This window comes from Lepidochelys olivacea (genome assembly GCF_965140295.1).
Source record: "Lepidochelys olivacea isolate rLepOli2 genome assembly, chromosome: 21".
NCBI lineage: Eukaryota > Metazoa > Chordata > Testudines > Cheloniidae > Lepidochelys > Lepidochelys olivacea.
The window spans coordinates 14,804,513-14,819,498 of NC_140431.1; the positions used below are offsets into that span (position 1 = coordinate 14,804,513).

General features: G+C 52.2%; 1 protein-coding gene across 1 annotated transcript in view; it reads left to right on the forward strand.

The window, feature by feature from the left end:
• ARL8A (ARF like GTPase 8A) overlaps window positions 1-13,902 on the forward strand; it is a 38,307-nt gene extending 24,405 nt beyond the window's left edge. The window contains exons 2-7 of the mRNA XM_084610962.1: window positions 2,448-2,528; window positions 3,555-3,628; window positions 6,035-6,128; window positions 8,364-8,431; window positions 10,709-10,779; window positions 11,193-13,902. Coding sequence (XP_084467088.1) covers window positions 2,448-2,528; window positions 3,555-3,628; window positions 6,035-6,128; window positions 8,364-8,431; window positions 10,709-10,779; window positions 11,193-11,242 — 438 coding nt within the window. The 3' untranslated portion in view covers window positions 11,243-13,902. The remainder of the gene's footprint in view (window positions 1-2,447; window positions 2,529-3,554; window positions 3,629-6,034; window positions 6,129-8,363; window positions 8,432-10,708; window positions 10,780-11,192) is intronic.
• Window positions 13,903-14,986: the final 1,084 nt, after the last annotated feature.

The window sequence follows — 14,986 nt, forward strand, 5'->3', positions numbered from 1 at the left end:
TCGCTAAAGGAGCAAGAATTTCAAATTGATCAGATACCCGTTGGGTGGAGCTTGCAGCCCATCTCACATGCTTGGTTGCAGCCAACAAAAGCAACATTGATGCCAGGCCTATTAATAGCCTTTGTTTGGGGAGAGAGTGACCTACAAACGGGAAGGTTTCAAGGCCACCAGGTTTGGGATTGCAGGGCTAATTCCTCCCCTCCCCCCCCACCCCACAGGTGCAGTGGTTTAATTCACCCATTTAGTCAGCAAGCAGGAAACCTTGATTTAAATAATCTATTTAAATCTTTTTTTAGTTCTTTTCCTAAAGAATGGTTGATGTTGATTCTCATTGCTTGGCAGCCATTAAAACATGTCAATTGGCAATTAAATATAGCCTTTACACTAAATTTGGTGCTTCTTTTTGCTAACCAGGCAGATACTTAAATACGGATAGATTTAGTGTAATTGTATAGCTTAACATACATTTATTCAGATTCTTAATTTTTACATGTTTTATGTTAGGAATTGGTGAATGATGCATTTATTATTTAATAGATGATTAATTTTTTATTCATGATTTGCATCAAGCTGTACTTAGATGGAAATTGGAATTCAATTGAAAATTGAGAAAACTAGCATTTTAAAATTGTTTTCAGTAGTTCAGCAAAACTACCTTAAATGTGCGGGATGCATATCACAAAACATGTTTTATATTTACAACTAACTGATTTATTAAACAAAGGAAGTATTAGTGAACTGAACAGAAAGTTTCTGGTCATCGCGTCTTTCAGCCTTAGAACTAGTAGATCTCGTCCTCTTGCACCTCATTTTATTCTTAGATTGGAAGCGGAAAACATGCTTTCCTGCTTTTTCAACTCTCAGTTGGTTTCTTAACTTTGAACAAACTAGTCATTGAACTGAACTAGCTGAATAAACTGAAATGAAGATGATACTCTCTCAGCATCTGCAGAAGAGGTTACTGCTGTCAAAAGCTGATTTAGCACTTCAGTGCAAACTGGTTTCAAGGGCTTACCCAGTGACTTCCACTAGATGAGCGTACTGCTTGCATGTTTTTTATTTAAACTATTTGAATAGATTGTAATAAGTTTAGGTCTTAACTTAGGTTGTAATAGTTTCAAGTAGGTGGGGTTTTTTTTAATTTAATTTTTTTTTTTTTAGTATTGATTTTTAATCCACCCTGCAACTCCCTAAAATGAGTTAGCGCAGCATAACTTAAGCCAGAAACCTCTGTTTTTCTGTGTTGCTGGAAACATAACAAGTAGGCATGATTTAATTATAGGAAGATCTTGAATTTTTATACACCCTTTCAACCCAGTTGGAGCCCCAACACCAGGGGTTAGACTGGAGGAAAATAGATGAGGATATTCTCCCACAATTCCCCCACTTCTGATGCCAAAATCAGTGGCCATTCACAGTAGATCAGGTTATGAAGATCTGCACTTCTCCTTTATGTGCTTTAGTCAAAAGTGAAATAGTCTAACAGTGGTTACATCTGAATATTCTTCCCTAGGCTTCAGAGTTAATAGCTCATTGAGCTGGAGAACTATATCCAGTTCTGGGTGTCACACGTTAAGAAAGATGTGGACATATTGGAGAGAGTCTAGAGGAGACCATCAAAAATCATAAAAGTTTTAGAAAACTTGACCTGTGAGGAAAGGTTAAAAAAACGGGCATGTTTAGTCTTGAGAAAAGAAAATTGAGAGGTAACCGGTTTACAAACATGTGAGGAGCTGTTATAAAGCAGACTGTGATCAATTGTTCTCCATGTCCACTGAAGGCAGGACAAGAAGTAATACATTTAATCTGCAGCAAGGGAGATTTAGATTAAATAGTAGGGAAAACTTTCTAACTCTGAGGGGAGTTATGCTCTGGAACAGGCTTCCAAGGGAGGTTATAGAATCCCTGTCACTGGAGGTTTTTAAGAAAGGTTGGACACACACTTATCGGGTGGGCTAGGTTTACCTGGTTCTGCATCAGCACACAGGGCTGGACTTGATGACCTCTCAAGGTTCCTTCGAGCCCGACATTTCTATGATCTATAGCTATCAACTAGTGCATATTGGCAGTAATGGCCTTGTCCTGTTATGAGAGGAGTTCCTCATGTGGGCCCAGAAGTGTGCATCCCACTCCTAGCCGTTGGGCAGTATTTGTTCCTTGTAGGATACCTGGTTCTGATTTGCGCTGTTTTTGCTGCTGGCATTAGCCATGACCAGGGGTGTGACCAAAGGGGGTAGAATATTTGGGGCATATTATAGGACAGTCTTTGCAGAGCATCTTGGTTCACCTCCAGCTAGGACTTAATAATAGCTACAGTTAAGTCTTGTTCCACCACAGTCTGCCCAGTGTCATCGGGCTGGGAAGTTTAGATGCTTTGTGCCGGCCAGAGGGTTTGCAGGTTCCCAGCCCCGTGATACGGCTGACTCAGTGTGGTTTGTTCCTTGCAGTCGGGGCAATTCAATGAAGACATGATCCCAACGGTGGGCTTCAACATGAGAAAGATCACCAAGGGAAATGTCACCATAAAGGTAAGATGCAGGCTGTTGGATGGGGAGATGGAGTGGGGAAAATCTAGAGATTCACATGTTCTCGTGCAGCAGGTTATTGGAGTGCAAATAATACTGACTAATGCTTCAGTCAGGAGACTTAAAAATAGACCTGCCTCCACACTAGTTCAGTCTGGAAGGTTTTAGATTGCTGCAGCTCCCCTAAAGGGGGGTCAGGTGTATTGGGATGCAGGTTATTCCAGGCTCCAGCAGGAAAGGGCTGCTGGCCAGGCTGCAGTAACATGGGATTTCCTGATTGCATTCATCCTGCCCTTGGTATTTTCCCCCAGGCTAGCACGGGCAGTTAACTTTGTCCATGACAGAGGCTGGAAAGGTAGTTTGCTGAGAAGGGAAGGGAGAGGCTGCAGGTCCTGGGGGTAGGAGCCCTTTGGAGCTGTAGGGCTACAGTCCATGATTCATAGCATTTGTGTCTCGGCAATGAGACAAATAGCACATGCTTTAGCCCTCCACTCCTTCAGATACACCTGGATGGAAAACCAGAAAATAATCTTGAGTTAGTCAGTACTTCCCATCACTCCTTCATTATAAAGATTCTGGCCCAGGTTGTGCCTTTGGTTGCTGCTCATGCGTTTTGGGGACAAAATGTGGTTCTCAAAACATGTGAACTCTTCAGTGAGGGGGAAATTCTTCCATCATCCTAGCATGGCGAGCACAGAGAGAACTCCTGCAGGCTCCCTGGGACACTGGGTCTTAGACTCCAGCCCTTGCAGGAAGTAGCTTTGAGTGGGCAGAACATTCTGGGTAACTGCGTACCAATGAACAAAGCTCTGCACCCAACTGTGCTTATGAATTCCACAAACCTGCCCGCCATGGAGCAAGGTGACACCTTTTTGTAGGGCTCATCAACAAGGGGAGAAGGGGTAAGAGTTTCAGTAGCAGTGTGCAAAGTCTCTCTTTCAGCTTGGCTCCAAGATCCGCTTCTGCTTTTTGATATGCCGCCTTCCCCCCGGTCGATGTGCTTCCTGACTCTGCCTCTCTTTCCCACAGCTCTGGGACATCGGCGGTCAGCCTCGTTTCCGTAGTATGTGGGAGCGATACTGCCGTGGAGTCAGTGCCATTGTGTAAGTACCCCCCAGCTGTGCGCACTGTCCATCCCGGACGTTCCTGGGCTGCTGAGCACTGGAGATCCTTTAATACAGCATGGGGAAGTATTAGAGAGTAGGCTCTCAAACAGAGTCTCTTGGTTGAGGTTTGGCAGGACCTTTGGGGCTGTGTCCAGTGGGTTTTGTACTCTCCCAGGTTGAGTAAATTGCTAATCCTAGGGTGCAGAGATCCTCTGCTGGGAATCAGGCCCCTAGCAGTGAATTAGCTCTTCCCAGCAGCTTACCCAGTGCAGCTGGAGCCCTGGGAAGCGCTGTTGCTGTGCTTTTGGTACCCAGCGTCTGGTGTAAGAGGTTCTCATCCTGGGGATAGGAAGTCGTGGGAATGTGTCTGCTTAGTGCAGGAATCCCAGTGTTCTGGTGGTTTACCAGTCTCCCCAACCCACCACGGACTGGTGCCCTAGGTAGCAGAATTACTCTTCGGCTTGATGTTGTCCCAAATAACAGGCTCTTGTGCTCCTGACTGAAGAGTGGTTGTCTTTGTTGATGCTACTGGATCCTTTTGTTCCTGAGGTGCTATTCGCCCATTTGAAGGTGGACCAACTAGACTTGGGTGGCTCAGCTCATTCTGTAGGGTGGTCCCAGGGGACAGCTATAGGCAGTTGATCTTCCTTCCCAAGGCCTCTCGTACTGCTTGGCAAATTCTGTATTTATGAGAAGCAGCAGCCTTCAGTCGATCTTCATTCCCGGTTGTAAACAAATTCCCTTTGCCTGAGTCTACGCCCATTTTGTGGTGCTGCTTGTGAACATTTTGGGGATTGAGTTTACTGGTAGCAATATCTGTGGAAACAACAGGCATAGCAGCCTATTCATGGTGAGCACTCCTGAAAAATGAGTCCAGTCAAATCTACACAGATGTTTCATATCCAATACATGCAAACTGTACACCAGCAAGCTACAAACAGGAGCTATTCACAGATTGTAACAAATGCTGTTGAGAATCTCAATCCACGTAAGATGTCTGTAAGCAGAAAGAGGTGTTCGCTAAATGCGAGGACATCCATTATTTGCCCAACTCAAGTCCCCTAATCTTACCACGTTCGGTATCATCATTTACGTGTGGCTGCTCTGAAGAGTTTGGTGACATAAGCTATGGTGTCATAAATATGCGGATGACATTCAGCTCCACCTCGTTTCATCAGACAGGAATGGAATAGACTCTTTGTTCTTCTGCTGTCTGGCTGAGACTGAGGCCTGGATGAAAGCCAGAGTTTAGCAGATTTAGACTCAGACCAGATAAGGCAGAGGTGATACTGATTGGCACAGAGAAGCACCTTGAGGATCTGAGGAAATTTATAGTTTTTCCCTTAACTAAAAGTGTCTTGTTAGTTGTTGCTTGGTTTGCAGCTGGAGCCAGAAATGCCCTCTGTCATTTACGTCTGCCTGCGATTATGCCATTCCCTCTCTGATAGACCCTCCACCTATCATCAGTGCATTGCTACTTCTAGGCTGGATTACTGCAGCACGCGCTGTCTGGGACCAACATCAAAGGCCACTCAGACAGCACCCTTCCTGTGCTCTGCAACCCCAGATGGGTTTTGGCAGGAACGGGACAGCAGTTGTTTGTCCCAGCAGGCTCTCCCTCTGGAGATATGACTGAGCCCAGCCTGACCACAGTTAGAACTTGATAGCTGTCATTTATGTCTCCTGGCTGTAGACTCTCTGGCATTCAGCCCACTGTCTGGGCTTCCCCACCTCTGCAGTCAGCTATCTGGATGCTGGATGGGGTTATGGAACACGGTGTATGCTGCTTTTCTGGGAAAAAGCATGGTGAAGTGCCCCCAGCCACAAGGGTGTTAGATGCTGTAGGAATGCTGATAAGAATCTAAAAGAGCAAGAGTCACTTTTTGTAGGGCACCCAAATGCAGTGCGCTGTTCCCACGCCCACTGGCAAGGCTGAGGTTGCATCTGTAGCAGAAGGTGCCGGGTGAGTTGAAGTTCTTGCTATGCCCATGAGGACTCCTGGCTCTCAGCAGGGGAAGAGTTAATGACTGGCTTTGCAGTCTTGAGGGATGGATGTGGCTTGGCCCCTACAAGGACCCATCGGGGCTTTCCCAAGGGTGCTAAGAGCCCAGAGGTGGGAAGGGAAGGGTGTGGGTCGTTGACACACGGCGAGTACCAGGGGACTAATCTGAAGCGCTTCAGAGAGAGAGCGGTGACTCTGATTTGCTTCATAGCATAGATTTATACTGATGGGTCAGGAAACTGTCCCAGTGGAGAGTAGCAGCTCTCTAAGGAGGCCTGAGCACTTGGTAATGGAGAGCGGTGGTTGGGACACTGGTTGTTTCGCGCTCCTCAGGTGGGATTCATTCGATCTTCCTCTTCCAGTGGCCTAGGCTCAGTGATAATGTTCCCTCCCCATTCCAGGTATATGGTGGATGCTGCAGACCAGGAGAAGATTGAGGCCTCAAAGAACGAACTTCACAACCTGCTTGACAAGCCGCAGCTCCAGGGCATCCCTGTAAGCACTCTCCAGTCCAGGGGTAGTGGAAGACAGTGTGGAGCAGACAGATCTCATTGGCTGGTCCCCAGTCATTAGGGTTGCTTGGTCATACGTGCAAAGCAGGTTCTGTGATGTCACTCATTCGTGTGTAGAAGTAGCTTTGTAAGGTTATGATCTCCAGACTGGAGCTGGGCTGGAAGGTGACTTTTTGGGAAAATTTGAGGAAGATCTTGACGCAGCTTCCCATAACCCTACAAGCCATCAAACCCCCTGGTCCCATTGGTGGGCCCACCAGAAGCTCTGAAGTTGCTAGACTGGAGGCGATAAGTGTAGATAATGACCTGTCCATCGCCTATGGGGTGGAGGGATTGAGTGGGGATTATAAGTGATTGACGCACCCACTGAGCGTGCTCAAGAGGGAGAGCTGCCATTTGGAACGCAAGTCTTGTTTGTGAGCTCGCAGTAAGGTTTTTGACTGGCCAGTAGGACTTAGGGGTGCTGCTGGGGCAGTTTGCAAGAAGCAAATTGTAATATCTTCACCCTGACATGGGGATTGATGCTTCAGAAATGCAGAAGGGGGTGCAGCTCCACACAGCACACAAAGCACGTGATCTCATCCCAAAAACTGCCTTAGCTGGGGCAGGAGAACATCACAGATTCGGCTATTCTGGAGGATCTGTGTGACTTTTGCTGCCTTCTGCAAATTCTGAGCTTTAGTTTAAACTAAACCAAGTGTCTGTTCCTACACAAAACACTTGTAGCCACTGATCAGTGGCCTTGAGTGCACGTAATCTTTCAAGAATATTAATTTAGGAAGAAAAAGCACTCAAGTTAGCAAAGCAGGAAGTGCAGAGTTAGGGTTACCGTTAAACAAGGCTCTGCCTCACTCCGAGGACCTCCACAACCCTAATTCTGCCCTTGTCTAGCAACAGCTATGACGCATTCTCCAAAGGAAGCAGAAAATATTGTCCAATATTATTTTCTGTCGTTGACATGAGAAGAAGAAAGACTCCATCCTCTCTTGCTTTCTCCATGAATGACTAGAAAATGACTTTAAAAATGAAAGTTGCCATTAAATATTTCCTTTCTTTAGTTTTAGTCCGATCTGTATGTCAAGGGTGTGAATGTTTTTAATCTCTTTGGGGCGGGGACCATCCATTTTCCTTTGTCCACAATGACAATATGGGTGTGGTAAACAGGCTGCATAGTGAAGGAATATGACACCCACCTTGGTTGTGCTACAGCCCCTCTACTTGAGCCTGCTGCTGAGCAGTCCACAGGTGGAGTGGAATTCGGATAGACATGTCTGCACCTGTGACCCCTTGTCTCGGTCTCTCCGAGGGCAGAGTTAAGGTGGTGCTGCTCCTTTAAGTGTAGGTCATTGCTTTGCTTGAAACATGCAACCTGACCTCAGCATTTCTGACTTGCTGACGTCTGAGGGGTTTATTCTAGGGGAATATGCCCTTGCAGGCACACATCAGTGGTTCAGCTCTAACTCCACCTTTGTGATGGTTTCTAGATTGGAATTTTCTTAATTCCTTATCAGAGGGGTAGCCATGTTAATCTGTATCACAAAAACAACAAGCAGTCCGTTGGCACCTTAAAGACTAACAGATTTCTTTGGGCATAAGCTTTTGTGGGTGAAAAACCCACTTCTTAATGGGTTTTTCACCCACAAAAGCTTATGCCCAAAGAAATCTGTTAGTCTTTAAGGTGCCACCGGACTCCTCGTTGTTTTCTTAATTCCTTAGCTAGCTATAACCTGAGACTGCAGAATGAAGAACAGACCCACGCTGCTCCCATTACCCACTCTCCTTTGTGCCCACCCTGCCCCTGATGTCTCCTCCTGCAAACCAAAGCTATTCATGAACACCCTCAGCTCTTGGCAGCCCCCAGATGCTTCTCAGCCAATTCAGCCCCAGGTGCAGATTAAAGGACTCCCCTAATCTATGTCCAGCAGCCCCATGGGGTATAGGGATGTGCGGGCCTTGCCTCAGTTTCCCCATCAACTCCTCCACCCCAGCATATCCTGGGAGAGGAGCGCTTGGGCAGGTGAAATAGAGCTGGCTTTCACAGGCTGTCAGGAATTCCCTAGGAGGCAGTTTTGATTCCTTCACACCAACGAATTTTCTGTCGCCAAAACTATAGTTAGGTTCCCGGACTCCCCGTCCCCCACCCTGGCCCGGGCACAGTCAAAGCTGGCTCGGTGTGGGTCTGGGACTGAGAGTGCTGACGCTCTTTTCCCCCCTCCAGGTTCTAGTGCTCGGGAACAAGCGAGATCTTGCTGGTGCCTTGGATGAGAAAGAGCTTATTGAGAAGATGTAAGTACGACTCACTTCCCCCATTCTGGCGGCAGGCGTTGTCAGTCTGACTCCGGCTTCCTGTACCTCTCAGCAAAGGTTGGGGTGGGATGGTAGCAGAGGTTGCTTTGGGGATGCCGCGTTTCTGTGTATTGCTGAGTAGGAGTCTCGGGGGTCTGATCCAGGTGGCTGCTAAGGGGTTAACGAAGGTGCCCGGTGCATGGGTTTGCGGGAGCTTCTCCCAGGATGCTGGAGAGGCCTTCCCAGAGCAACAGCAGAGAGGGATCCCCCACCATGGAGTGCAGCAAGCCTTGCTCCCCAAAATGCCCCCAGCCCCATGGCTTCTCTGTCCCACTCCCTAAAGACATTACCCCTCCGCCAGCTCCCACCCCACAGCATGGCCATTGGCGGGGGAGGGGAGACGACTGCTGTAACCCTCTCTAGCATGTGCAGAGTCCTGGTCCCTTCCTGCTAGTTCACCGCTGGGGAGTTGCTCTGCGATGGCCTGTCAGCAGGAGGCGCCATTGTGAAAAGGAGCGTGGGTTTCCTGCGCTGCCCAGGGATGCTTCTGCAATCCAGCAGTGCTGGGTGCTGCCCCTTTACATGGGTCAGGGCCTGGAAGCCTTTTGAGCAGAGAAGGTTTGTTCATCTCCACGATCCCTTCATGATAACAGAGCTGTGCCGAGCCTCCCCAGCCTGGGTCCTGCTATGAAGTCCTCGCATCCCATTTGTGACACCCCAGGCAATGGGGCAGGCTGTGCAAAGGCTCGTGCTGCGGGGGCTGAGAGGGGGGAGTTGGCAGCCCAGACAGTGACCAGCGAGGCAGCTGGTTTGGGGAAACATGTCCTAGGTGCTCTGCTTTGCTCCTCTACAGTAGCTTTTTCGCTATTACATCAGCCTGGTTTTTCTTTTGGATCTACACTTCTCCACGCGCCACAGACCTGGGGAGGCCTCGTTACCCAGTGCCAGCAGCTGGAAAGGGGAACCGCGGGCCCTGGGTTCTGTCCTGCCTTGGCCACACCCTCGCTGTGTGACCGTGGGCCGGGCCTCAGCTGTAGAATGGGGCTAATCTCCAGTCTGTGTGGAGCTGAGGGGCCCTTGGCTGAAAGTTGCTAGATCAGGGTGAAGATGGTCATTTTGCTTGAGCTTTTCTCAGCTTCGGCCACATGGTGGCGCCAGAGCCGCAGCTTGCTCTTACTGCAGTGCTTCATCTCAAGGGTATGTCTACACTGCACAGTAAGCCTGGGTGATTGACACCTGGGTCTGAGCCCCCAGGTTAGCGGGGAAAAGCCCTACCCACTTCACTGTGTCTGCACTCCCCCGTGCTGAGCTGCTCGAGGGTTCCTGCCCAGTCCATTGCAGGAGGAGTTGTGGGATGGACACTGGAGGTCACGCAGCACGTAAGTGGTTTTTGCCTGCATCCTCGCTGCAAAATGGGCAGGTTCCAGCCCGAGGTAAAGCGCATCCTGGGCTCTAACCCTGCCCCCTAGCCGGGTCAGCTAGCCTGGGCTTAAGGCACATTCAAATCCGGGTCCAAGGTGTTTGTGTGAATGAGGTAGTTTACAGGTAAGAGAATATGTATCTTCTCTTACCTGTAAATTCAGCTAAGAGCCTGGGTTAACTGTAGTGAAGACGTACCCTTAGACTCCTGCATCTGGCTGGAGCCCGGGTCCTGCAGCCCGAGTGGTAGGAGAGCGTTTCCACAGGCTCTCACCTCGGGACACAGCACAGCCAAGGAGCTCTTTGCAAATGGCCAACGAAGTCCTTCGAAGGCTCTGCTGCTCTGTCAGTGGGGTTGGAGCCCGGGCCATGGCACAGAGCCCTCCTGTGCCCACTGCCGTGGCAGTGATACTTATAGTCCTGGTTTGGATTTGGAGGATCTTAAGCATTTGATAACGGTGGGTCACTCTTGTCCCTTTTCCAGTGGGAAGCTAAGGCAGAGAGGGGAAGTGCTGGCTGAGTCTGGCTTGGTGCCGCGGGTAGGACCCTGATTCTTGTTTCCTGTATGGTTGTGGAACAAGCTGGGTAATACACAGCCCGCCCGGCGTGCTCATGGTTGGGGGCCTTGTTCCATTTGTCAGGAAGCTTTTCTTTTCAGTTCTTTCATTGCTGAAAGACTGTTGACTGGCCCCATCCTGAGCCAGCAGCACCAGAAGGTTATAGCAGGGACCTCCGAGGGAGGGTGGGGTGCCCCCTAACGGAAGGGACTCTGCTCCCCGAGCCCTTTAGACAGGCTGACTGGAGCAGCTGGAGTCTGCAGTAAGCAGTCTGTGCTTTCACGGCTCCATCTCTCCACAGGAACCTGTCTGCCATCCAAGATCGAGAGATTTGTTGCTATTCCATCTCCTGCAAAGAAAAGGACAACATTGGTGAGTGCTAGGCCATGGTCTGCAGGGAGCCGGAGGGAGGGGACAGTCTGGGCTCCTTTGGGAAACACCTGCAGTTTCAGGTTGTGCAGTGAATTCAGCCCCTGGTATTCTGGCTCCTAAGCCCATTAAGCTCATGACGAGGCAAAATGGGGCAGAAGTGTCACTTCTCAGCTGTGAGTGGCCTACACTCCCCATCCCAAAGGCAGGCTGTGGGCAGTGCCCCAGGAGCTGGGCCCAAGGTTTCCAGGCCGTGGGGGACACTGCTTCAGAGTAGTGGCTGAAATGCAGCAGTGAACAGCTGTGTTAGAGAAGGTGCCGGTCTCTAATGCCCCGCCGACCCCTTCCCCTGAGCCCTGTGGAGGAGGGGGCACCGTGCCCTTTGCGGGCGCTAACTCTGTGCATTGCCTTTGCAGACATCACCCTACAGTGGCTTATTCAGCACTCAAAGTCCAGGAGAAGCTGAGAGCCCTGAGACCATGCCTCGGAGCGAGGAAGATGCCATTGTCCAAGCCCCCCTTCTCTCAGTCCCCTGCTCTCTGTCCCTCTCTCTCTCTAGATGGGTATTTTTAGGGGACCCGAGGCTCTGCTCCTGCTGAGACGGAGCTCCTGTTTTTATTGTAAAGAAGCTGTCGGACTCCTCTCTCTCTCTCTCTCCCCCTCTCGTTTTGGCACTGTTCTGTTGTGGTCGATGTGTACACAGTATATATATATGTATATATCTATTTTAATTTAAGCAATTACGCTGTTACGAAACTGGGCTCTGTGACCTGTAGAAGTGCTGGAGGTGGTTGAGCCCCCAAGGCAGTATTGGGAGGGTGTCGTGGGAGCGGAGCAGCTTGGCTGGACCATTCCATGCTGAATGCAGGCCCCCATGGGGGCGTCCCTCCAACCCTGAGGCCTGTGGGCCCCTCTGATATCTTCACTAGGTCCGGCTCTCCCCCTCCCCGCCCCCCCACCAAAAAAAAGCCTTTAGAGCTCCCCGTGCCCACCCCCGCTCTCTGTGCTGCGTGTGGACATGGCCCTGGGGGGCAGGGCAATGGGGGCTTTTGAGGTCAGCAGTCTTGACCAGGCTGTGGGGAGTCAGTGCTGTGCCCGTCTACAGAGCCACCCCTCCTGCTCCTAGACCTCTGCCCCTTCCCCAGGCATTCGGCCTTTCGATCCCATGCTTAGGCAGGGATTGGGCGCTGGCAGGGGCAACTCCCTCTCTCCCTCCCTCTCCGCTTCCCTTCCTGCAACCCAGGCCCCAAAGTCTCCACAAGTGACTCACTTCTGCCCCCTCCCCTGGCTGTGGAGGAAGGTGGGGGCACTCTGCCATTCCTCCAGGTTGCTTTGGGGAGGTCTCCAGCTCCTTAGACGCTCTCTGGGTGGGGCGAGCTGTGCAGCATGGGGGTCAGGGTGAGCTGGTACCTGCGGGCCAGCGACCAGCGCCTTGGGAATGCTCTCTGTGCCCAGAGCTAGGGAGGGAGCCGTGGCACCTGCTAACCCAGGTCCTGCCGAGGCCCGTGCAGAGGGGTGGTGTGCAGCACACACTCACCTGTGCTCTCGTGACCTGTCATTGGCTCTGCCGTGGGGTTAGGCCCCCCTTCACTCAGGGGAGGGCTCAGCGCTGTTGCAATTGCTGTAGAACTGAAGCCAAGGACAAAGCTCCGAGGAAGGCCTTTCCCCTCTCCCCATGCTCCAGCATCCGGGAGCAGGGTTCCCCTCATGCTGCAGCCCAGGAGGGGGTGTCTGCCCCAGCTCATGTACCCACCTCATACCTGGGAGATCAGGGGCTCAGGCTCTGGTGAGCCAGAGATGGGAAAGCCCCTTCCGGCCTCGTCCCGCCCTGGGCCCATGGAGAGAGATTGTGCCCTGCGGTGGGGCTCTCCACCTTGGCTTCTGGGTCTAGGGGCATGGCTCTCCCTTCCCCAGGAGGGTCTGTGTGTTGAAGGCTGGCAGCCAGAGACCCCACCCCACACCGTGTGAGTCCAGGAGCTTTAGATATCTCTGCCCCCTTCCCACCCCCCCCCCCCCCGGAAGTGAGGCGGGCTTCCCTGTGCTCCAAGTTCTGGCAGTGGGGCTGCCTTATGTCCACCCCCTGCAGTGCTGGGTGTGGGCTCCCCCTTGCTTGATGTGCTTCCCCCTCTAAACTGCTCCCTTCCATTCCAGTGATGTGCATGTTGGGAGGAGGGCTGGCCCTTGTTGGGGCGGGGGAAGGTGTTTGCAGCAGGATGGGGCATGTCTGGCTGCCCACAGTCCCAGCACAGCAGATCTGCTCTGGAAGGTGCCAGGGCTGCTGTGCAAAGCTCCCCATGACTCTGTTCCCATCCCAGGGCTGTTCACTCAGGGCTCTCGTGGACTAGAAACAAGCTGGCCGGCTGTGTCACACTGCTGCCCCCAGGTCTGTCCCAGCCCCAGAGGGGGCACAGCTGAGAGTGCTGGCACAGGGGCACGTCGAGGGGGTGTTGGCCTCTCTCCCAGTACGCAGGGGCCAGAGGAAAGGCCTGTCTCCATGGAACGGCGGGGCTGATGGGCCCTGTGTGATGTCAAGGTGGAATTCCTTGCCCTCTACAGCCCCGGCTAGTAGGTCTGGTCTCCAGCCAGCCAGCGGCAGGGAGGGGAAGTGGCAGCCAGGCCTGGAAGGAGGGGAAAGGAGCACCAGTGTGCTCCAGCCCATGTGACTTCTGTGCAGTGCTGGAGCCTGCTGATGGAGCCTGGAGGTGGCCCGGAGCCGGCTGGGGGCGAAGTGGCAGGACCCGGGGAAGGACCATGAGGCGGCTGCTGCGCACAGCCTGCCTCTGTCCGGCTGAGGGCAGCTGCCTGTAATCCAGGCCCAGCCGCATCCCCCCCGTCCAGTGTGTCAGCTCGGGGCGGCCAAGAGCCCTGGGCTCCTTCCCTGGCCCCCCACTCTGCACGGGGCGGGGGCGTCCAGCCTGCTTTGTTCTTCTCTTTTCTCGTTTTCGCAGAATTGCACAAGGAGCCATTTCCATGGTTTATTTAATGAATTGTAAAGTGGTGTCATTTATTCCTTTTTTAGGAGAGATTTTTTGGCTCATATTGACCTTCTCTGTTGGGAAATGATTCTTGTAACTGTACAATTTTTTTTTGGCCTCCTAATCATAATAAATTAACAGTTTTGTGTTGCGGGGGCGTTTGCTGTGGTCTTGTTTCCTCTCCTCATCTCACCAGCCTGTCAGGGGTCTTGGCACATGGTCCATCTGCCAGGGACGACTCGCACCCTTGCACAGTTAAACCAGGGCTTTCTTGGGCACTGCCCTATTGCCCGAGGGCGAGAGCAGCTGGGGCTTGCTGTCAGGGCTGGGGCTTGTCGTTCTGAGCAGGGGCAGAGGCTGGCAGTGGGGCTCATCCCCCATGTTCACCCTCTCATAGCCCACTCGACTTAACCCCTTCAGGCATGTAACTAGGTTGGCAGCCGAATCGTCAGCTGGGCAGCAGCGTCAGCTCTTCCTGCTGTGGTAGAGATGATGGAGAAGGTGGGGGGGGGGAGAGAAGTCTCCCAGGGCCTCGTGTCCTTGACCCGCAAGGTGGGGCTGGAGGGGGGGTAGCGTTCGTCACCCCCCAACGCCGCTCTCCAGCTGCTCCGCGCCGCACTCCTCAGTCTAGCCTGGTCTCACCGCGTGGGGCTCAGGCTGTCAACGTGGCGGTCGATGCTGCAGACACAGATCTTGCTTTTTGAGCCTGGGAAAGGGCGTTTAGCCGGGTCGAAGATTGAGATGGCCGTTCTGGGACGGTGGCACAAAGCCCTCGGCTTAGGGCGGCTCCCTTGCCTTAGCCTTGTTGACACTGGGCTGTGCCCTGCTATGGGTCTGGGCTGTGGTGGGTGGAACGCCTCCAGCTCCCTCCCCCTGCTCTCCTCACCCTCCGCACCAAGGACAACTCCTTGCCCTGTGCAGACTTCTGAGGACCCAGCCCTTGCTTTGCACTATGTCCTCCCTGTCTGTTCAGGGTGAGCCCTACGGGCCAGGCCTGGCCCCCAGCAGCGGGAGAGGGATACGCTCCCTTAAAAGCAGGCTCTCTGCCAGCCCACCAGCCCCGGGCTGCCTGTGCCCTTGTGCCCCTCCTCCCGTGCTCCTTTCCCTGCGCTGCTGGCCTTCCTGGGCTCTGAGTAAGTGTTGGCGAGGTGCCTAGTGCTGCTGGGAGAAACTCAAACAAGCTCCGGCGGGCCCCCTCTAAGCATATCCCGTCCTGGATTAGCACAGTGAAGGCA